This window comes from Pelodiscus sinensis, chromosome 1 (assembly GCF_052426305.1).
Source record: "Pelodiscus sinensis isolate ZL-2025 chromosome 1, ASM5242630v1, whole genome shotgun sequence".
Lineage (NCBI taxonomy): Eukaryota > Metazoa > Chordata > Testudines > Trionychidae > Pelodiscus > Pelodiscus sinensis.
The window spans coordinates 105,073,007-105,097,900 of record NC_143052.1 but is presented as its reverse complement, the minus strand read 5'-3'; the positions used below and the strand labels follow the sequence as shown (position 1 = coordinate 105,097,900).

Here is a 24,894-nt window from a genome sequence, read left to right as displayed (position 1 = left end):
TTTAGCAAAAGGTGACCTCAATATGGGCTGTTATCCTCATTTTTTAGGTAGAGTATAGGAGAGGGAGTAGACACAACTGTAGATTACAGATTGCTCATGAACACACAGCGAGTGATAAATTTGAAGTAGTACAGAAGATTTCCAGATTCCCAGTCCCTTAATCTAATCACTAGATTATGCTGCTTCCCAGCACAGGTAACTATGTGCAGGGCAGAGAAATGAAGAGGGAGATAGGAATAAATTGCTTAGGAAGATCACCGAAGAGATCCTTGGAAGGGAAATCAGTTTCCAAAAACAAGAAGGGACAACCTGAATTTTATAGATGAAAAAGAAATTAAAACAGCTAAGCATGGGAGAGAATTTTCTTCAAAACTGGAGCTGGCTGGAAAATTTTGTGAATAACAGTTCTTACATACATTCCTGAAATCAACAAGATCATTTGAAAGATACAGAACCATCTGTGAACGTGGGAGTCATCCTAACTAGAAAGGCTTTCAGGTTAGCATGGACTGCTGAAAGTTTTGGATTCAGAAAAATCTTTTTGCTTTCTAATCCTATTCAAAATGTTAAAGTTTAGGAATTTATGGTTTTACTTTTTTTTTTTAACCCATTCTGACTTTCATGCCTTAAATACCTATAAATCACTTAATAACTCTAGTTAATAAACTTGTTTTGTTCTTTTATCTAAACCAGAGTTTCTCAAAGTGCCTGCAGAACCATGCTTAGAAAGCTGCCAAAGCAAACTCCCATATGCTTATTTACTGGTGTGGTAGCCATGGGGCCTCGTGGCTCCTTTTGGCCACAATTTGCCATTTGCAGCCAAGGGGAGCCGCAGGAAGCAGCATGGCTGGAGCCAGGCTATGGTGCAGCTGCTCTGGGGCCGGGGCCCGCTGCATCACTGTTCTCCTCTCTTCCCCCCTCACTTCCCTTTGGCTCCCAGGTCCCTTCAACCCTTGGCTGGCTCCCCACTCTGATTTCCCATATGTTGCTGTCCCACCCCCAGCACTCCACTCCCTGCAAACCCTGGGTGCTGGCAACAGCTTCCCACTGCCGCAGGAGGGGACTTGCAGCCAGTGCATGGAGCAGCCTGGGGCAGCCACTGCCTTGCACACAGGCTGCCCTGAGAGCAGCGCTTCGGGGGCGGAGGGAGGGCAGGTCTCAGTTTCTCCCCATGAGATGGGGGAGTGCTGCCTGGGAGCAGGGCTTGGGATCCCAGCATGGGGTGGGGGGCAGGCTGGAGTCTCTGCACTGGGAGAGTCCCTCAGGGAGCAGCACCACAGCGGCACACATCCAAACAAGCACACGTGACCTCAAAGTTGGTGCACAAGACAAAACTCACTCCGCTTAGGGATGGAAAACCTTAGAGGGAACACTGTCCAGGATCGGCTATTCTGACGGCAAAGCACCTCAGGCTCGAGAGTTAAGGGGACACAGAAGTTCCACAGTCCAGATTGCATCCTGGGAGATGTCACAATGGACCCAATGTCACCCCCACACTCAGGGTACATCAAGACAGCCAAACTAAAAACAACCCATGGCAGTAAGCCACAGAGCACATGCAAACTGACTCAGAATCATGGGGCTCATGCTGCAGAGCTAAAAATAGCAGCGTAGCGGCAGAGGTCAGGCTGCAGCCTGAGCAGTGAGACCTTCCCACCACCCCGACAGATTAGGGGCCCAGGTTCTAACCCAAGGCCAATCTCTTCCTGGCTCTCTTTGTAGGCCCACAGTGTTAACCCTGTGGCTCCAAGTCTGTTGACCAGAGCTCTGAGATTCACCTGAGTGGATGTTTTTTAACTTCCCTGTACCGTTAGCCCCGGTCTACTCTAGGGAGTTATTTCAAAATAACCCCCCAGATTTCAAAATAATAAGTGGAACATCCATACTACCACGCCCGTTATTTCAAACTGACAGGCTGGTTATTTCAAAATCTTTACTCCTGCTTTCCTAGGGAATATCGCTTATTTCAAAACAGTTATTTCAAAAAAGTGGTAGTATGGAAGCTCAGCTGCTGCTGTTTCGAAATAACTGCTCCCCGGTCATTTGAAGTAATTACTCCCCAGTGCTTCCTGGGGGCACTAAGTCATGGTAGCGCATGGAGCCAATCTCGGAGTAATTTTGAGGTTCCCTGTAGTTGGGACACACTATTTCGATTTTTATCAGAGGGGTAGTCGTGTTAATCTGAATCTGCAAGAACAACGAGAAGTCCTGTGGCACCTTATAGACTAACTGATTTATTGGAGCGTGAGCTTTCGTGGGAAAAGACCCACTTCATCAGATGCACCTGACAAAGTGGGTCTTTGCCCACGAAAGCTTATGCTCCAATGAATCTGTTAGTCTATAAGATGCCACAGGACTTCTCGTTGTTCTATTTCGATTTTGTTATTTCGGGAGTTATTATTTCCAATTTAGGTATTTCAAAATAATTTCCTAGTGTAGATGTGCCCTAGGTGGGCAGAGTCATTGAGTGAGAAAACCTGGGCAGGGAGAAGAGAGGTTTAGTATTTATACATATTATAGAAAAACTAAACCAGAACCCATCTCCTGGACTGCCTCACACCCTTTATTTGATCACCGTGAGGTGTTTGTGATCTCCCTTGCAGTAATATCGTTTGGCTCACAGCTGGCTAATCCTTCACCAACAGCACCAGACCAAAACTAAACCAGCTGATCTTCCAGGTTTTCTATCGCTTCTGCTGCAGCCCTTCTCCATTTTGGCTGAAGGATAGCTAGTGTGCAGTTATGATCTATGCACATCAGCAGAGAGCTATCACCTAAACAATGAGTAATAGTGGCTAATCAAAGACACCCTAAAGAACTGCCCAGGAGCACTGCTTTGAGTAGCACAGTCTGGTTACTCTAAGCTGTATCAGCCCACAAAGGGCCCCTTCTTTGGCTCTTACCAAAGTATTCATCGATGACTTAATTATTTTCAGTGCCTGAGCTCCACTCAGTGCAAGTAAAAGGTGAGAGGGTGGGTGGGAGCAGTCAGAGAGATGGCTCCAGCTCCCTAATTCTCCTGGCCATTCTCTGTGCTAGGAGAGTTACAGCTGCTTCCCAGCCCCTCTGACTTGCCCCACCATTGCAAGGTATTAGTGAAGCAAAGGCCTAGCAAAGCAGAGTTCCACTTCACCCACGCTCTGCTCTATGCCCACTTCCAACATGTGTCCACATCAGGAACGAGGAGTAACAGTCAGTGAAGCACCCAAATGCACTAGAGAAAGTTCCCTTCCAATAGCAGAATTTTCTGCAGGCCAGCTGCAGCCAGTTTCCCATCCCTTTTGTACAGGTTGGACCTCCCTGGTCTGGCACCCTTGGGACCTGACTGGTCCTAGATGAGGGATTTTTGCCAAAACAGGGGAGGTCATTTTTGGACCTCTGCCACTGGCCCCCCCGGTCTGACTGCTGGCCTCCCTACCTCCTGCTGACCCCACTGCTCTGCCAAACCGCTGGGCAGCCATAGTTGCCTTGGCTCAGCCATCACCTGAGATTCCAGGCAGCCATGCGCACCATATGCTAGGGCTCTGGGCAGCCGGGCTCACACAATGCGCTGGGGCTCCCAAATCCACTGGGCAGCCCCAGTGCCATGCGCCAGGCAGCCCCACTGTCAGCTACCTGTGGGCAGCCCGCTGCCATGCTGGCACCACAGGGATCCTTACTGCTGGCCCTCCACTGGGACTCTCTGGTCCTGCTGCATCCATGCTGGACCATAGACATTTCCAGACCAGAAAATCCTAATTAAGAGAGTTTCAACCTGTGCCTCCTGAGTAGTTCAAAGGGTTTGGCTCTGATTAGGGAATTTTCTGTATTGGGTATTGGACAGAAGCACTCTTCTTATGGCTATGAATGTCATTATAAGAACATAGGCAGATAGATCAAGAAATGCAGAATATTTCAATTAGTTCACTTCTTGGACCATTATTGCCTGTAATGACACTAACTTAAATCTAATATCAACAAAAGTTTGGGTTGGAGACACAGCAATGTGGCTGATAGCATACACTACACTTTGTGATTCAGATCACCCCAAAAGCTGGCTGGAAGAATTATCAATTATGTCTAAACTCCTCATGATGTTAGTTACGGAATGTACGAGAAAAGGAGAAAACTCCCACCTACCCTCCTCCCTTCATTATTTTGAGTCCCTGAAGCTAGTGAAAATTTCTTATAGACCCAACCAGAAAAAGACTAAAAATGTTGTATATTACCACTCAGAAAAGATAAAATGCAATTAACTTCCTCATTTGCTCTTGCTATGGGATTCAATTTGTCATCAAAACACCACAATTTGCCTGCAAAATCCTGACAGAAACAGCCATGAAGGCAAGTGTGATCTTCTAGAATGTTCATTACACCTAGTTACCCTTCAGGGATTGCAGAGATTATGTGTTTGGCTGTAAATGTTTAATGTAGCAAATAAAAGATTCGGCATGTGGAGGATGTTACGAGCACATTATTTTCCTATGAGATTTCCACTGATATGAGAGATGTGAAGGGTCAAGTTATTACAATAAATGCTCTAGAATGTTGAGTTGGAACTATTAAATAACCAGATATTTTATATTAAGGGGTTTGGCTTTGAAAGTGTAGTAGTAGACCAAGAATTTAATATGTATTAATGATACTTTCTTACCACACAAAAACATTCCTGTCTCTTCATGTCATTTCTGCTCATTTTACTGAAAAAAATATAAGGGTTTTTTTACTACTTAGTAAGACTAAGCAAGTAAGGTTTGGTGTTTTTGTTTGTTTGTTTTTGGAGGGGAGAGGAGGTTGAAGCACAGTCCAGGTTGAGTTTTCAATTCAGATTGTTAAAAGTGAGCATATCTGAAAGGACACGTCTGAGACATCTACAGAATAAACTTAAGACTATATATATAGAGACTAGGTTATGCACAGGCCTACATTGGTGTATGGATGGAGGAGCACAGAGGACACTACAAACATTCCCACATTAAGCAAGTGCCTGCCATGATGTGGAAAACTAACACTGCCAACAGCTCTAGCCATCTCACAAGGGTTTGGGCCAAGGAATGGTCAAAACTCACCTCCACTAACAACCCTTCACCAGCAGGCACAGTTGGCTGGTTGCAAAGAAGAGAATAGCTGTGCTTGCCATATCCCTGGGCTACCTTTACGGAATCATAGAACACTAGAACTGGAAAGGACCTCAAGAGGTCAAGTCTAGTCCCCTGCATTCACGGCAGGACCCAGTACCATCTAGATCATCCCTGATACATGTCTATATAACCTGCTCTTAAATATCTCCAGAGTTGGAGATTCCACAATCTCCCTAGGCAACCCTTCAATACACATTCTTAGGGAGCCACTAACTAGAATTTTGGTGTTTGGGGCAAGGAGCCTTGGTGGGGGAAGCGTGAGACTAGAAGTTGAAGGGGAGACGAGGAGGAAAATAGAAGGGCACTGGGAATCAGTAAGCGGGGGAGAGACTGGACTTGTGTGAGGAGAGTCCAAAACTGCCTACATAAGTAGTCTGGGAATAGGAACCAGTGGGGAGGAAAGACAGAGCTAATGAGGAGCCCAAGTCCAGTAATAGAACTGAAATCCACTGGACAAAGACACTGGGACAAGGAGCCAGGGAGGAGGTAGGGACTGTGAGCCAGAGGGGGTGAGGAATGTGGGGATGGAGGTGACTGGAAGCCAGGGGCATTAGAGGGCATGTGAAATGGTGACTGAATGGATCAATCTAAGGACAAGAAGACAGGCATGAGGGGGAAACTTGAAATAGTTGGGCAAGGCAACTGAGGGGATTGGGATGTGGAAACTGAAATGGGAATGACTATGCAACGAAACTGGGACTAGGATGGGAGATCTGAAGAGTGGTGACTGGCAACAGCTAAGTGTGAAGAATGGGACGTGGGTGAGGAGCCAGAGGTGAGCAAAAGTTAGTACTTGGAGATTGTCAGGGAGACCATGGCAGGGAATGGCAATGGGAAAACTGCCTACTTCATTTGACCTCTTTTGACATACTGAATGTAAAAGCATCAGATTATGCTTAGAGCATAGAGAATGCTAAGCACAAGGCACTGGGATCTGACAGATTGTGTTAGAGTCGCAGTGCATTTCCCACTCCTAGTGACCTTATTCACCACTCTGCCATAAGGGTGACAAATCTAAACAGGCAATACTCTGAGGAAACTGAAAGAGTTCATCAAGAGTACTGCTCAGTTCATTAAGTAAATTGTGAATATTTGCTGCCTATGCAAATATAGTGGCAAGAATTTCTGCTCCACAATAGGAAAGAGGGAAAGCACCGATGATGGTTATAATCTGAAAGGATTTTATTAATAAAAATTAAAAGGTTAAGTGGAATTAATTCCAACTCAACTCCTCCCCATCACCCAACTTTCACTTAAACCCTCCTGCAGTTACAAAGAAATGCAGAGTGCAGAGAAGATATCCAGGGACATACCAAGAATGAGACAGACTCTCCATGTCTGGAAATATCGTTCCATGTTACTTATGCTGGCAATTCACAATTATTCATAATCAGAGTGAATAGTCCATGGACGGTGGGTATCATAGGCCAGGGGAAGCTAAGCCTCCCCTAACCCAGGCCCATGTCCTCAACTCACCCACATGCAACCCTGAGACTTCACCCTCACTCCCCGTCTCTCCTGAAGCTGCTGGAGCTCTGCTCCAGCTGGCAGCCAGGGGCTGACTGAGGTGGCCCAGTGCTTGGGCCAATGGCCCAGGGGTGGCTGGAGTTGGCTGGCTGGCATGGCTGTGAGAGGGTTGGGGCTCCTCCTGCTCCCGGGGGGACCCTCATGACTCCATGACCTCAGACAGAAAGGGCACAATAGTCATTGGGCCAGAGAGAAAGAAAACTCATAGACTCAAAAGCCAGAAAAAACATTTCAATCATCTAGTCTAACTTCCTGCATAATAGGCCATAGAATGTCCTCCAAAATAATTCTAGTTTGAACTTAGAAAGCCTCTTCACAAAAATTAAAACCAACCTTGCTTCAAAGAAGCAGCCAATGATAGAAGAATTTATCAAGGGTTGTGATGGATGCTTTAACGGTTAACTACCTGCACAGATGAAAATGTACACCTGGTTTCCAGGGAAATTGTCTAGCTTCAGCTTTCAGTCATTTAATCTTGTTATACCTTTCACTGCCAGAAAGACAAGCCCATTAGCCATTCCTTCTTCTCCATGTAGCTACTTATGGACTTTGAACAAGATGCCCCCTTAACTTTCTCTTTGTTAAAACTAACCAGATCCAGCTCCTTAAGTCTACCACTATGTGATTGTAGCAACCTGGGCAACAGCTCAGGCCAGCCACCTGACTACAATCTCACTCACTCCCTGGGTACATTTTTAAGTGGCTAGCTTAAGCTGTCAGCTGTGCAGCCACAGCCACACTTGTACATCTACACAAGCAGAGAATTGCACCTCCCAGGTGCATTTTAGACTTACCTCCCAAGAGGCATTTTTCTAGCCCTTTGCTCGTGCTCATAGCTTTTCCCTGATCCCTCTCCAATTTATCAACATCCTGCTTGAATTGTGGGTCCTGGCAGTGTGCACTATTCCAGGAGTGCTTGAACCAATATAAAATAAAGAGGTAAAATAACCTCTCTCCTGCTATGTGAGATTCTTCTGTTTAACCATCTAAGGACTGTATTAGCCCTTTTGGCTAAAGCGTCACACTGGGAGCTCATGTTCAGATAATTATACCATATCCCACTCCCAAATCTTTTACAGTCTCTGCTACCCAGGGCAGAGTCCTCCATCTTGTAAGTATGACCTACTCTCTTTATTCCTAGTTCTTTACATTTACATCTAGCAATATTGAAACAAAAATTGTTTACTTGTGCCCTACTTACCCAGACAATCCAGATTCATCTGTTGCATTGACCTGTTCTCTTCATTAGATACTAAGACCTATAAGTTACCCAATTTTAATTTGTTTAATGTGTGCCATCTCAATTTTGTATATTTTTAGTTTCTTAATCAAAATTGTATGTGCTACCAAGTCAAATACAGAAGTCTATGTATATTACCTTCACATTATTAGCTTCATCAGCCAAACTTGTAATCTCATCCCAAAAAACACAAATCAAGTTAGTTTGACAAGATCTATTTCCATACCACCGTGTTGATTGACGTTAATTATATTACTCTCCTTTAATTCTTTATTAATCAAGTCCCATATCAACTGCTCCATTATCTTACCCAGGATCGACATCGAATTGACAGGCCTATAATTACCTGCATCATACCATTTAACCTTTTTAAATACTAGCACAGTAGCTCTCTTTGAGGCACTTGGAACTTCCCCAGTGTTCCAAGAATTATAAAAAAAACCATTAATTTTCCAGGAAGCTCCTCGGTCAGCTCTTTTAAAACTCTTGGATTCAAGTTATCTAGATGTGTGGATTTAGAAATACCTAATTATAGAAGTTGCTCTTTAGTATCCTCCTGAGTTACTATCAGGATGGAAAATATTTCATCTTGTTATATGATATGACTATATCATCTGTTTTGCTCAAATACAAAACAGAAATATTTAATGGACACTTACAGTTTTTCTACATTATTACTGAACATCTCCTTTCTACCATTTTTATATATATTATTTTCTTTGACTGCAGATTGATGACTAGGGCCCTCCCTTAGGATGTAGGGGATCCAGTTTAAGTCCCTGTTCAAATGATCATTTAATTATCTATAAAAAAGTGATACAGCTTCGACGGGATGACCAAGATCTGCCCAGTGGCTCAGGCTGTCTTCTACAAGTTCAAATGCTCACTCCCTGGTGGGAAATTGAATCCAAGTTTCCCACACCAAGAGTTACTGCTCAAATCAGTGAGCTAAACATTATATGACTCCTTCTTCCCTGGTTGCACTGTGAATGGCATCTAAGTTACTGGGGAGTGGGGAGAAATATGATCAAAACTATTCATGTCAAATTTACAGATTCTTCCGGGTCAGTCTACAACTATATTCTTTAGTAAATAAACTATTTATTTTAAAAATTGCTCAGCTTTACTTGCATCACATGTGTGTGCACATATGAGACACACACATACACACCATTCTCAAAAGAATGACGTTTGAATAGTCAGGAAGCTACCCTCTCTTCCTTGTTGTAGAGTGTAAGATACCCCCTATATTTTTATCATTCCATGGATAATATCCAGGGGTAGTTAGGAAAAAGTACAAAACCAAGAGACACCAGAGATGGAGCAGGGGGAAAGGAGGAGCAGGTAATTTGGTAAAGATATGTTGGTGAAATGCCTGCTAAAGCAACAAGGAAAGGAAAGCATGACAAAGACAGAATCAGGTGTGAATGGCCGTGCCCTTCAGAGGGCAGAGTAACACCATTTAATTGCTCAGAAGGTTTTCGAAATGAGGTTTCTACCTCCAGTAGAGCATAGATTAATCTTTTACTGAACTATTTGTATGACAAGTTGTTAGACGGGGGAAAATTCAATTTTAGATGAAGCAGCAGATAGAATCAAATGAGTATTTCAAGCACACAAGGAGAGTGAAATGTGTTTACTCTGAGTTATGGTGATTCAGATTGTTACGCTGATGTCAGAGCTTCCAAAACTCGCTTATGGAGACATGTCACAGGCAAAAATCTTAATAGCTTTCCCAAAGTGCTCCTGAAGGGATAATAAAGTGCGTGGTTATTAACTGGTTTCCTTTTCATGTTCTGATTTTTGTGTTCCTCTTGTTGCTGGCTTTTTATTAAGGCAGCAAGAGCAGAGAAGTGGTAAGTAACTGAGGCATTCTAGACTTTCTATATTCATGTTCATTCTGTTACAGTACAGAATGATGTGTAGACTGAGAATCACATTGGTACAGAGTGAGAAATACATGCTGCTGAATATCATGGTGCTATTGTGAGGGCATGACCTGATGCAGAGCAATTGGCACTTCAAAAGCAAGCCTCTCTAACTCAGAATTCCTATAACAAAGGTCTCTCCACCTAGCAGCAAACAAACAGCTATATTTCTTTGGAATGTATATTTAGGTTTTAAAATCAGCCTTGCAAAATTCTACCTCTCCATTTGTCCAGAGGAAGGGTATTTTTCCCCCTTTTGACAGCTGAGTAAAATATCATACTTTTTTATTATAATTATCTTATTTATATTCAATAACCCACTTCTAGAATGCAAGAAAATACTTAGATGCACTTCTCAGATAAGTGAAAGTGCCAAGTGTCTTCAATCTCATTTCTTGCCACACCCTCAGGTTGTATAGGCCACTGATATAACAATGTTTTGCTATTAGCATAGTTCTCTTATGGAGATGTGTAATATATGTCACAAGGTAACTGGGAAGGGAGGTTATGCCATTATGCTCCCTGGACAGCATGGACAAATCTTTTTCCTAGGTGCAAAATTCAAGATGACTATAATTTATATAATAATTTGGTTAGTGGCAGCTGTAGAGAACTCTTCTCTTCCTGGAAGCTTGATTGGGATTAGATTGAAACCTTCATTTCAAGATTCAACCTGAAGTTAGGACAATTTTGATATGAAGTATTTAGCTTTTAGTTTTAGTCCAATATAGTAAAAACGTGTTAACTTTTAGGGTAAATTTCAATAATTAGATATTCACACAGGACTTTCCTAAATATTGTAAGGGGGGGAGATGTATGTCTTTAGTTATCTATTTTACTTTGATCTAGTGGGGCAGCTGGAGGGGCACTGGGCTTGTGTGACATTTTTACTTTACAAAAAGCATTCCAAGAAAGAAAGAGAAGAACAGAGAGAGAAAGAGAGTAGATGGATCATGGACCAGGAAAAGGCTGGTGAGAAAAGAGAAGTTGTATGAAAAATGAGAAGATAGGGAACCAGCACTGGGGATAGAAATGGAATTAGCAAGAAGTTCCAGCAGCAGGCTGAAGAGATGAAGGAGTAGGATAATATTTAAACGATCCCCACGATCTGACAACAGCTATTGCAAGTATTTGATGTCAAAATTTAAATTTTTAGAATGAAGATGAACAAAAAAAATCCATCAAATGGCCAGATTTCCATACAAACAAAATCCAGATGGGAGATCTGCCACATCTTTCATTACACTCTTACATTGTTTGCTAGACATTTCATATAATAGCATCATTGAGTTTTTCACCACTAACAAACAAGATAAAAATATCTATTTACTATAATAACAGCAGCTCATCTTCTAAACTGTTTGTTAAAACAGGGTTTTTTAAAGTTAATGACAACAGGTATATTTTTCTTTCCTCAAATGCTGAGAGTGTGTGAGATAGAAAAAAAGATATTCAAGAGAGGCATCAATTCATCCAAAATAACTTTTTCTCCTATATAAATGCATAGATATAGATATAGATCTTCATATAACTATCTCTCTATCTATGATAGATAGATAGATAGATAGATAGATAGATAGATAGATAGATAGATAGATAGATAGATAGATAGATAGATAGATAGATAGATAGATAGATAGATAGATGTCCCTTTTGTTTAGGGTCCATTGGACTCACATCCTAAGTTAATAGAATATTAATAGAAATTCCACTCCACCAAATCACAGACATCATCTTGTTATAATTCACATCAGCCCACTGATGAAGTCTGTAATTGCTTTAATTATAGCTGAAATCTACCAGCAAGAGCTTAAAAGAGGCTGTCAGAATCTGTATTAAAATTCTGACCATCTCAATTCCATTGCCGGAAGAAGTGATGGTGAGCAGGGAAACAGGGAGCAGGGAGAGAGAGAGAGAGACTGTAACAGTATAGCCATCTTTCCACAATAAGATAAGCAAACCAATTAAAAGGCTTGCCATCCTGTAATTACCGGGGAGTCCTGTATTATAGAGGGAGCTACAGCTTTGTTACACAACAAACAGACTGCTTGTAATTTAACATGAATAATGAGCCAGATGCATGAGCAAGACTCTATTAAACTGTTATTGCAAGCAGCAGTGTCCCGCATTGATTAATGATTCCACATGTCATCAAGGAAAAGGACTTCATTTTTAAGTGTGTGGATCATCGTCATCAGTGATGCCAATGCAATGGGCTGACTGTTTTACACCCTGAATGTGGTAATTAAATCACTAAATGAGAACACTGATTATTTTATGTGTATGTCATGCTGAGGGCTTTGCATGATTCACCCACAAAGACAAATGTGTCTGGTTTGTGACCATCCTAGACGCCAATGCAACTGCTAGGCAAAATAGGATGAATCCTATAATTAAACCTTTGACTTGGAAATTTTAAGTCAATTACAGAATCTTTAAAAATAAGTAAAATCCAGTATGGCCACCAGGGAGACATTGATTTAAAAAAGTCAGCTAGCAGTTTTCAATTACAAATGCCCAGTAAAAGACATATGACAACTGTCCAAGTCTATATATGGTCAATACACAAGGATCAGTTATTCTATGCTTAATGTAAGCAACATACAAAGTTCATGACTAATTAAGGACACAGTTCTATAGTGCATGTACAAGCTGTGCATAATGTATACCTTGTACTTTTTATAGTATCAGATCTATTACACACATTATCTGGCAAAAGAAAGAAATCACCCAGTGAGGTCCTACTGACTTACAGGCTTCACGCAGTTTTTCCTTGTCATAATGCAGCCCCTCATAATCTTGTAAACTAATCCTGTTCACTCGGATCCGTAGCCGGTCGGGGATGGAGTGGGGACTGCAATGAGAAAAAAAAACAGTTAGCAAAAGAGTAGTCTCCGAAAAAAAGGAGGAAGAGCACAGGGAGATTATAGACTTTTCTGAATGAGGAGAGGGAGAAAGCAGAAACCTCACTGAAGCCAACACCCCATGGGCACATTGTTTTCCATCAGTAAAGTAAAGATTTTAACAGAGTCTGATAACTCCCCACTACAGAGTGAAGTGACCAGTATGTTTGGACCAAGGGGCCTTGCTTGTTATGCAGTCTGGATTCACATTATTTTCCGGTCTCTATAGCTTCTAGTTTGATGCCCCCACTCACTTTCCGAGAGACTAGTTGTCGTTGTGCACCTGGCGGCAATGCCACAAAGGTCAATGTGACAGCAAAAGTATAACTGAGGGTACAATACCATCCTCCAAACCCATGTGATGCCTCAGAGTACATAGGCCTAATTCTCAGGACTTGTCGTTAAGTGCCTAGTGAAGTGCAGGGAAGAGGGGTCACAAACATGACTCATACATTTTCAAAAGGTACTTAGCTGCCTACAGATGCAGGTGGGTGCCTACTGGGATTTTCAAAGATGACAAGGCCAGTTAGATACCTAATTTCTGTTTGATTCCAAAGGACTTTGGGCACCTAGCCTTCTTAAGCATTTTTGAAAACCCCACTAGGCATCTATCTGCATCTTTAGGCACTAAAAACCTCTGGGAAATTGGGTTTTAACAGCCATATTCTGACTCCACGCTTACCATTCAAAGAGCTATTGACTAAGCGCTAAAGTAACCTGGCTACATTTACTTTTGGAAATAGTTCAGTTTTTAAATCATATCCCACATTTCAGACTATTTGTTCTTCCACCAGAAAGAGTTCAGCAGAACAAAAGAAGAAGTTCTTAGGGCTAGCTGGAGCAGAGGGTTAGAGCACTGCTCTTTCTCAGTCTAGGCAATCTGGCCGGTGATCTCATCCCAGAGCCCAGTGGACACCAGACCTCCCATATTAAATGTAATTGACAGCCTCTGATCAGGAAAGACCTAAGATTAGAATAGCCAGGGCTGTCATAAGTCAGATATAAGATGCTACAACAGGAGGTTTTTGAGGATTATAGGGTCTGGATTAGGGGGATAAACTGTAGGTTGGATTGACATAACTGACAAAGACCTGTCAAGGAAGCCCTCCTTGCAGTACATGTATTCCACACACACTCATTAAATAAATAAACACAACACGCTTTATATACAATAATGAATTACATTTCACAGCATCCCATGTGATATGTTATATCGATGTTATTGATGGGGAAACTGAGTCATGGAGAATTTAAATGACTTCTCTAAGGTCACATAACGGAAAACAAAGTTAGGAATCAATTTTCTGTTCTGTGAGTTACCAATATACCATCCACCTACTTACATTTCTCTCAGTAAGATACCAGTAATATCAGTCTGGCAATGTTGCTAACACCTAATATATACACGGTCTTCAAATAAACTATTATACATAGATATACTTGTATACGGAGACATGATTCCATACACCTGACACAGTTTTCTACTCGGTCCTTCTCTTTTCCACTACATCTGAGCTACAGCAACTGTTCTACTTGTTGGAAAACCAATCTCCATACTAGCTGTGTTTCAGAAAGGTAAACTTTTTACAAGTGTGCTGTTATGCCTTTGACTGAAAATACAGCTGACTTAACAAAATATGTTGTGTCTGACCTGTCTTGGTAAATCCACTGAGATGGCAATTAGCAAGTATTCAGTGCGAGCTTATCATATACTTTTGGTCTGTTTGTATAAGCAGTTGTGTCACCGCTGGATAGATGAAAAGAAAGCAACTGAAAATGAAGTCCCAGTTAAATAAGCACCTTAGGCACAGTTGTCTTTGCCTGGAAAGTGACAAAGAATAATGAATTCAGGGTTCTCCTGTAACTGGAGAATAAGACAACACACTGGAAAGAGCTTTATCAAAGAAACTCCTGTTCAAAACAGGAGTTTCTGTAGCCATGATACAAATCTCTTGAAAATACACAAAGTACAACTTATTAGGAATCATAAATACTGGCAACACCAGGAAGAGTGATGCTTTTTGCAACATATAAGCTACCAACACATTTTTCCCATGCTGATTGACAGGAGCTGTGGTGTCCAGGTGTCCAAAGATGTCAGGAAGCTCTCTTTGCACAAGCTAAGCTTGTCATGGTTTATTTGACAGACAGCTGAGCTACTAACTTCCAGCACAGCTTCAGGGGACATCCTTCTAAGTTAACTGGCATTATGACATTCCGTATAACCAGCTCTCTCCATCTGCAGTTTTTACAGTGAGGCAAACCAACACGGAGACAGACCTATGGGGGGCTGCCGAGCACATAGATGAAACAATCTCTCTCTAATTAGATTTTAGTTCCTTTTTGTCAAATAAATTTAGTGTCAGACAGCAGGCTGGCAGAGAAATGAATCGGACAGTCAGATAAGCTATGTTCCCTTGCAAGACATATAAAATATGGGTTTCCAAAAATTGCCCAAGATTTTATTTTTAGAAAAAAAATAAAATGTTTAAGTCTGGAAATATAAGAATTTAATTGCATTGTCTTTGTCTGAAGGAAAGAAAACACATTTCAGCGAATTTATTAGCATTTGTGAAAAGTGACAGCTTGACACTCCTGAAATCTGACATCTTTTGTCCGCAGGTACAGCATGTGAAGGGGAAATGATGGCTTCCCCTTAATGTACTGTGCTTTAACATTAATCTATGGACCAACTCTGTGATTATAAAGATAATTCAGTCTCCCAGCATGTGGATACTCAGCCTGGGAATTCTGAACAGACCTGGAGGAGGAAGGAGGAGAGTTGTAATATCCTTTACGTTTAGGCTATGAAGAAGGGCAAGGTATGTATTGCCAAACTTGTATCTATTATAACATGGGGTCACACTATAGAAAAAGGTTGAACACCACTGTCCTATCCCATACATTACTCTCTCCATAAGGATTGCAGTTACAAAGGTAGTTTATGTGATATGGACACTTGTTTACCAGGCACTCAGCTAAAACATCTCACAGAGCCATTGGGCAGCTGACCTTCAGTCTACAGAAGTATTGCTATTGCTCCCGTGACCATCATTCTGAGCTTCACTAAACATTAATATAGCCTCAAAACACCCCTGAGAAATAACTAAGTATCATTATTTGCATTCTAGAGAGGGGGAAATGAGGCACAGAGAGATGAAATGTTTTTCTCAGGATCACACAGTAAATCTTTGGTAAAGTCAGGAACTGAACCCCATTCTCCAGAGTCACTGTTCAATATCTCACCGACAGCACCACCTGCAAGTCCCCTAATGACTTTTCTTTGCATGAAGTCCAGGGAATGAAAAAGCAAAGAGACAAAACTACGCTCTCATACACACACTTGGTCCTACCATGTCAAGGTTGGAGCACATTAGTAGTGCAGCTTTGGGACAAGTCACACTGGTTCTATTTGTACCATACTTGTTCTGTAAATTAGAAAGGGGGTAAGGAGAAGCAGGGACCCCCAAATGCAAGAAGTTCAATCTATGTTTCCACATTCAGACCCAGAACTGAAAGAGTAAAGTGAGATTTATAGCGAATGGGAAGTCTGAAATAATCTTTGGAGCTCAGGAAAGGTATGAAAAAACAACCCATATCCCACCTTCTGCAGTAAGAAGTAGGCTGTACCCACAAAAGCTCATGATACTATCTATATGTTTTGTTAGTCTATAAAGTGCTACCAGACCATTTGTTGTTTTTTAAGTTTATCTTTATACAAGAAAGTGCTTTCTAAATTCTACAAAAGCCATTGCTTTAATTGTATGGTGAATCTTTGAATTTGTTTCTACTGAAAAATAACAAGCACATAACCTTGCAATATACTATGTGACTTCAGCAGACATAATTCCTTTCCAATTCAGTCACTAGAGGGCAGTTTGCTGATATAAATCAACACAATTGCTTTTCTTGCCCCCTTAGCCCCACACAAAAAAAGAAGTGTAGCACTAAAATGCATATTTAAAAAGTAAGTTACAGCAGCTAAAATATGCAACATGTAAGAAATAGGACATGCCATTTTAGCTATGTTCAAGATGAATGATAACACTAAGCCACAAGATGTTACTTCTTTGTAAAAAAAAAAAAAACCTATCTAGTAGCATTCAGCTAATATTGGAAGTTGCAGTGCTAAAAGATACTTTCTCAGTAGCAAGGTTTTTATGTATTAAATAAAATCTAGTCATATCTAGTACATCCAGTTCCAGAGGTTGACAAGTTATTCACAGTGAACTATATCTTCAGTGAATTTATCCCCACTGTCAGTTCATGAATTACCTGAAAAGACACTTTCATTTCTAACAATTTGATCATTTAAAATTTACTGTGATGCATTGCTTACTATTCACTACAGCAACTGCTTCCAATATTCACTACTTGTCATTCATGCATATGCTGTGAGATTAGTCACTTATACAGTGTGGTATTGTTCCTGTCACTTGATTGGATGGTTCCTGGTCCAAAAGTGCTTTTAAGATAAAAGAGCAAACAGCTCCAGTATAAATACTTCTACAATTTGCATTAATATTCATGTGAGAAACCATGTTTAGTCCACATATGCACAAATACTCTACCCTTAGACAATCATGCTTGGGAACAACCGAGTTTAGCTCACATAGTGTTTATGAAAAAGCTAGTAAATGAGGTTGTGAATATCACTGAATACTATCCATAGTATTAATTCAATCTAATTTTTGAATTAGTTTATTTTTTGCAAACACTGCAAAAAAAAGTGTTTTTCCAGGTGTAAAGTAAGGAAGAAAAATTTTCAAGCCCCAGACAAACTCACATCACAATATTACTTCAGATAAAGAGATCACCATTCATTCAACAAACATGACTTGAGTGACCACTCTACAAAACATAGCTGAAAAAAATTCTTTAATAACTTTTCATCTGGAACGTTGCTTGGGGTCGGGTGGAATTTCTGGTCAAAACAAGAGAGAGAATCACCCCGAATAACCAACAACCCTTGGGAAACAGAAAAATCACACTCTCTCTGGCTTAGTTAATACATATTTATACAAAGTGAAATGGCACCAACAGGAGAGATGAAGAAAGTGAGAGATGGATTTTAGAGTCTTGTGGTTAGGCCATCTCATGGCAGTTTCTGCCCCAAATCAACAGAATGAACTATTGACTATATTTGGGTGAGTGCTTCAGTGTATGCACACATCTATCTCTTTTGCATAACATTTTTGAAGTCTCATTTTCATTCCCATGAAAAATGAAAATAAATGTCAAAACCCAAGACTTTGTTCTCAAAATAAAATTGGTATTTTCCAGCCAGCCCTAATTTCTATATAAAAATGTTTAAATAGCTTCCTTCGATTCTCTAAAGACAGTGTACTCTTCAGAGAATATATAATACATTAAAATAGAAATGAACAAAACTCTCAGGGCGACATCCACTCCCAGGCAAGTGTGGCAAGGTGGGGGACACTAAACCCCTGCCACGGGAGCCTGTTGGGAAAGGGAGGAAGTGGAGGGGACCCTAGCAGCACTTCCCTGGCAAGCAGCATCTGCTGCGCACACTCCCCCTCTCCAACACCTTCCCTTCAATCCTCCAGCAGGCTCCCTATGAGTCGTCTCCCTATGAGATTCTGCCACTGCTGGACCCGGCATGTGCACGGCAGGGAGGGAAGCCGAGCCGCCCCATCACCCCCTTCCCGCTGACAAGCTCCTGGCACCCTCCCTTGCCTGCTTGTCCCTGGGACGTGAGGTAAGTGAGGCTTCCCCCTGGAATGTCCGTGCCCCTGCAGGAAAGGGCCCACTCTCTAAGCCACAGAGGGCCTTGCTCGAAGCACTTCACCTTCATCTGACCTGACACCTTTCGGTGTCACCTCAGAGGTAAGGGCTACGCTTTATGCACCCTGTCTCCTGGGATAACTGCTCTTCTCACTTTTCTTCACAGCTGGACTAGCTGCAAGTGAGGCACGAGCCACATCTCCCACACTAGCCTCCCAATTCCACAAAACCTGCAGATGCCAGCAACCCCAGGGAGCCCTGCAGCAGGAACACGTTGCCAGCCTATGGGCCCTGTAGCGGTCTGTGGAGCAGCAGGACCGCAGATTGGATACAGACCTAGAACTGTGCCACACCATCTGACAGGAGCTGCTTCAGCAGGTCCAAAGTGTGTGTGTAGCTTTCAGCACCACCGTTGACTGCCTGGCAGCCGCCACAGAGCAGTCCACAAGCTGCCCCCCGACTCCTGCTGCTGCTCCTGCCCCAGCTCCCACCCTCATCACTCTGGCTTCTTCCACTACCCCGCCCCGGGGCCACGAAGGGCACCACACACAAGGCAGCAGGAATACTCCAGGCAGGTTCCAGTCCCAGCCTCATCCCTGAACCGCTCCTCCCACTTCTTCCTCTCCCCTCCTCGTGTACCCTCTAAGCTGCATTGCAGCAAAGCTTCACAGCTGATTAATCAAGCCCGCCCTGTCAGAGGCTCAGAGCTCCCTGTATGGAGCTGACTGATTGGGCAGGGCTGATTAATCACCTGTGAAGCTGTGCTGCAATGCAGCTTAGAGGGAACATTGCTCCTCCTGCCTCCCAGGTTCTTTCCCCATTCCCTCCCCAGATACTTTTACCCCAAATTTTTTTTAAAAAAGTTTATTCTTTCCAAACCCAGAAGTGTGATTTATTATGTCTGCAGGAGGAGGGGAGGGGGGGAGGAAAGTAGGAAAGGAGGGCAGGGGTGTGGGAGAAAAGGCACAAAGGGGCACTGCAGAGGCCCCTTGTGGAGAGACCCAGGAGAGAGTCTCATAGCTGGCACTGGCTCAAACTCTCTCTCAGGGCCTCCCCAATGTTCATAGCCCCCGATGGGTTTGCTGGATGGCAGCTGTGCACAGCTGATCAAAGACCCTTGCAAGCTGCTCGGCCTCTGCCCTCCACCATGGCAGGAACGTCTCCTCCTCATTTTCACACAGGTTGTGCAGGATGCAACAAGCCACCACCAAATGAAGGACATTCCACTTGCCAAGGTCCAGGTAGGTGAGGAGACAATGGAACCTCCTTTTAAGATGGCTGAAGGTACCCTCCACAACCACATGGGCCCTGCTGAGCCTGGCGTTAAAACGTTCTTTCTTGGGGTCAAGGTGCCCAGTGTAGGGCTTCATTAGCCAGGGAAGCAGAGAGTAGACTGCATCCCCCATGATCCACATGGGCACGTCCACATCCCTGACCCAGACGTGCGGTCAGGGAAAAAAGTGCCAGCATGCATCTTCTGGAACAGGCTGGAGTTCCTGAAGATGCAGGCACCATGCGCCTTCACCAACCACCCAAAGCTGATGTCCTTGAAGCAGCCTTAGTGGTCCACGACTGCCTGCAGGACTATGAAAAAGTACCCCTTCCGGATGATGTAGTCCGATGTCCAGTGGTCAGAGGCCCAGATGGGGATGTAGGTGCCGTCAATGCCCCCACACACACACAGTTGAGGAAGCCCATGGCAGCAAAGCTGGTGGTGGTCCACGTCGCCCAGGCTGATGACCCTGCACAGCAGGAAGGTGTTGATGGCCCTCACCACCTGTAGAAGGAGGCAAACAAACAGAGAATCACAGGGTTGCCAGGGCCCTCAGGAGTTCCCCGAATCCAATCCTCTTTCCCACACACCAGGATCAACCCAACTTACCCCATCCCCTGGCAGGGCTTTGTGAAGATGGGACTGACAAACCTACGAGGAAGGGAAATTCCACCAACCCCACTTCCTTAGGAGACTCCATTCCAGCATTTCACCACCCTCTTGAGACAATAGCACAAGAGCATCATACCTGCATGAGCACGGCCCCGATGGTCCATCTCCCCATGTTGAACAGGTTCCTGACAGAGCAGTAGCTATCTGGCGTGGCGAGCTTCCACAGTGTGATGGCAACCCACTTCTGGATGGGGATGGCGGGTTGCATGTGGATGTCCCATTGCCAGAGGGCAGGGGTGAGCCACTCACACAGCTCCAGGAAGGTGTTCTTCCTCATGCGGAAGTTCCAGAGCCATTGCTGGTCATCCCACCACTCCATGACGATCCGGTCCCACCAGTCGGAACTGGTGTTCAGTTGCCAGAAGTGGCAGAGCACAATGTGCAGGGGAGAGTGGGAGGGGCTGTGCTGCATGAGCAGCACAAAGAGAGAGGAGAGGAGATGCCCTGCAGGGAGCGGCAGATCCTGTTCCTCCAGAGCCACAAGGGCAACATGGGCAGTAATTGCATCAGGAGGGGCAGCATGAGGTCTAAGAGCTGACAACTGCTATCCAGCAGGTCTGGCTCCATGGCTGAAGTGCTGTGGTATCCGCAAGGGCAAGCAGAGCACACAGTGGGAAGATTTTGCTGTCCCTCAAGGAGGTAAGCAATGTAGAAGCGCCTAAGATATGTCTGTACGGGGAGGTCCCTTTAAGCACAAGCTTCCGCTAGCCTCAGTCAGCAGCTCCAGGAAGTGACTGCTGTCCTGATGCCCTGCCCAAAGCGCTTCCAGGGGGCTTTATATGCAATTGAGGCGCCAATCAGTGTAGACACGCTAGTTCAAAATAAGCTATTTCACAATTTTTATTCTGAAATTGCTTATTACAAAATTATTACATGTAGGGCTTTCCCATGAAGAGCAATACATAATAAGAAACGCAGATGTAGAGTGACAACAGACTGAACTCTTCATTTATGAAAGGAAAACAGTGGGTCTCCTGCACACTCTTTCCTAATCAGAAATTGTTAATCGGAATACAAACCCTGCCTTGTAATTTAAAAAAACAAACAATCATTTCCCATTTTTTCTCCCTGATGTGGGATCCTCCCACTCTCATCTCACGCACCAGCACTGACCCCTCCCTGAACCAAGGAGTAAATATATTCAAGGTGTACAGCAAGAATCAGGGTTTTTATCACACTAGAAAAAGACTCAGTTTATGAGATACAATTATTTTAATCCCCTAAGGGAAATTGCTTACTAGAGAAGTGACACATTTTATCTAACAGTAACCAGTCTTTAATCTAAACTACAGCATACCTGGAATTCTGTACCTGTGAACTTGACAAGCATGTTAAAGAGCCCAGATTTAGAAACTTGAGGGACCAAGTACTGACAGACAGACAGCACTAAGACAGCCATGCTCTCTAAGTGGAGCAATTGACATCATCCTGCCAAGTGCTGGGTGATTAACAGGGTTGGAGGTCCTAGCTCAATCAAAAGATGAGTGTGTCTTAGAGTGAGATACACCAGGTTCTAAAAGTACCCACAAGAATATGTATGTATGTTTCATATTTGTGGAGGCAGACACAGATATGGAGAAGTAAGTACCAGATCAGTAATGCTTTCTGTCCTTTGTCTGTGTCTGAACTCATGTAGACAGCACACGCATGCATATTGTGGCAATCACCATCCAAACTTGGTGTATTTCCATCTAATAATAAGACACACTCACCTCCTGATGAAGCTCTGACCCCCTTGCAGCCCATCCAGCTCTTTTAGTGGGATGATACCAATCATGCTCTTTGGAGCATGGCTGATTGACCTCAGCTGTGTGTTTCAGCCTCCAGTCACCCAGGAAAGAGAGCACAGGAGAGATCAGGTTGGCTCCTGATCTTGGAGCTGCCACACCAACTTTCAGCCAAGACATCAGGTTGACTCAACTGGGTGCAGAGGAGTGGGGATCTTGTGATACACACACCTAACTCCCATTCCAAGTATTTAGAAATCCTATGAACCAATTCTCATTGTTTATGTCTGCATAAAGGTAGAGGACTGGGTCAAAAAAAAACAACTTTAGAATCCAGTGAGTATTTTTCACAGATCTTTCTGAATATAGGTCACATCTAACTAGGCAAATACTGTTAATCATACTGTTAATAGGATTCACTAAAACAGCATCCTCAGCTATTCTCCTCTCCCCCCACCCTTCCTCCCTGAAAAGTACTATACTTTAGAAAACACAAAACTCCTCTGAGGCATGTTTGCAGTGACAAATTAATGAATTACCTATCTCCTGAAGAAGAAATAAACATGCTAAACTAATTAAATGTCCTTGTGTTTAGAACAATCAAGAGCAGGATAACAGCAATCAAAGGAGAAAAAGAAATTAACCTCACTGCTAAGTTCTCATTGGCAAAGCTTGGAAATGATTTATTAAAGATTAGGTTGCTTTTGACAGCTCTTATCTATTTAAAACCTAAGACCTGCCATGATTGAAAAGAACCATCTAGCTGGTGTCCTGTCTCTGACAATGGGCCATGCCAGCTGCTTGCTCCAAGAGAAGTTAAGAACAAAAATCCTTGCTAAAGTTATTTGCCTGAATCAAATCTCACAGAAGTGAGTGCCACTGAACAGGCAAGTTTAAATTAACCAGGATTCAGCCAAGCCGTGATTCATTCAGAAGTGGAGGTTTTATGCCAACTAACAGTACGCCCATTCTGCAGCCGACTCAATACCCCAACACAATATAAAGTAGCTTCTGGGCTGCTGTAAATTGCACAGGGCTGATGGGGGTCCCAAAGCATTATTCTGGGAGCTAGGGGTCAACGGAGTGGAACAGTTATCTGGCCAGTCCCCCACCATGCCTTCTAACCTCTGGTCCAGCACTAGATTTACAACCTTTTGCACTGCAACAGTATTCACACAGAAGATACAGCATGGCTGAAAATCCATTTGAGTGTTATATAAAGATTCGTGCTGATCATGAGCATCTCACTGCTAACCCAGAAATCTGCTACACAAAAAGGAATACCAGAGATTACCATTCTCTTAATTCTTTTACAATTAGCAATGATCAACATTCATTCAACTGTACTTTCATTCAATCGATTCCAGTAAATATACTGGGACAACTCCTCTGTAGACTAAATTGGCTACATCTAGACTGGCATGATTTTCCGCAAACCGAAATGTTTTTCCGTTAAAAGCATTTGCGGAAAAGAGTGTCTAGATTGGCATGGACACTTTTCCGCAAAAGCATTTGCGCAAGAGGGCTTTTGCCTGAAAGGGAGCAGCATAGCATTTCCGCAAGAACTTACATGAGATCGTCAGTGTTCTTGTGGAAATTCAAGCGGCCAGTGTAGACAGCTGGCAAGTTTTTCCGCAAAAGCTATTGCTTTTGCGGAAAAACTTGCCAGTCTAGACACAGCCAATTATCTTCTTCCTGTCCTACTGCTAATTCATTACTCTGCTATATACTAGACATTGTTTTTTATCAAAGAGAATAATTCCAAACAGCCATAGAGTCAAGAGTGACCCAGACAAATTGGAGAACTGAACCAAAAGAAATCTGATGAAGTTCAACAAGGACAAGCGCAGAGTCCTGAACTTAAAACTTAGGGTTGGGGACTGACTGGTAAGGCATCAGTTCTTCAGAAAAGAACTTTAGGATTACAATTGGTGAGAAGCTGGATGTGAATCAACAGTGTGCCCTTGTTGCCAAGAAGGCTAACGACATATTAGGCTGCATTTAGGAGCACAGCCAGCAGATCGAGGGAATTGATTATTCCTCTCTCAGCATGGGTGAGGCCACATCTGGAGTATTACATCCAGTTTTAGGCTTTCCACTACAGAAAGGATGTGGACAAATTGGAAAGAGTCCAGTGGAGGGCAAAGAACATGATTAAGGGCTGCAGCACATAACTTATGAGGAGAAGCTGAGGGAACTGGGCTTGTTTAGTCTGCAAAAGAGAACAAGGGGGGGATTTGATAGCAGCTTTCAACTACCTGAATGGGGGTTCCAAAGAGGATGGAGTCAGGCTAGTCTCAGTGGTGGCAGATGATAGAACAAGAAGCAATAGTCCCAAGTTGCAGTGGGGGAGGTGTAGGTTGGATATTAGGAAAAACTATTTTACTAGAAGGGTGCTGAAGCACTGGAATGGGTTGCCTAGGGAAGTAATGGAATCTCCATCCTTAGAGGTTTTTAAGACCTTGCTTGATAAAGCCCTGGCTGGAATGATTTAGTTGGGGTTGGCCCTGCCTTGAACAGGGGGGTGGACTAGATGACCTCCTGAAGTCTCTTCAAACACAAATCTTCTAAAACCAATCTTGCTAGGGAGTCTAACTCATTCAAATCACAAACTAATTGAAGTAAATTATTATTATGAGTCAAACCTGTCATTTGTAAAATATATTAATTTCTTTCCTTAGGCCCCAGTTCAGCAAAGCAAGTATGTACTTATCTATGGGCACATATGTAATCCCATACCTATTCAGCAAATCAAGCTC

At 43.0% G+C, this 24,894-nt stretch overlaps 1 protein-coding gene across 7 annotated transcripts in view; it reads right to left on the bottom strand.

Moving 5' to 3' along the window:
* Window positions 1–24,894, bottom strand: part of DGKI (diacylglycerol kinase iota) — a 312,169-nt gene that overhangs the window by 79,013 nt on the left and 208,262 nt on the right. For all 7 annotated transcript variants that reach the window (XM_075940048.2, XM_075940098.2, XM_075940058.2 and 4 more), the window contains one exon: window positions 12,569–12,669. In XM_075940048.2, coding sequence (XP_075796163.2) covers window positions 12,569–12,669 — 101 coding nt within the window. The remainder of the gene's footprint in view (window positions 1–12,568; window positions 12,670–24,894) is intronic.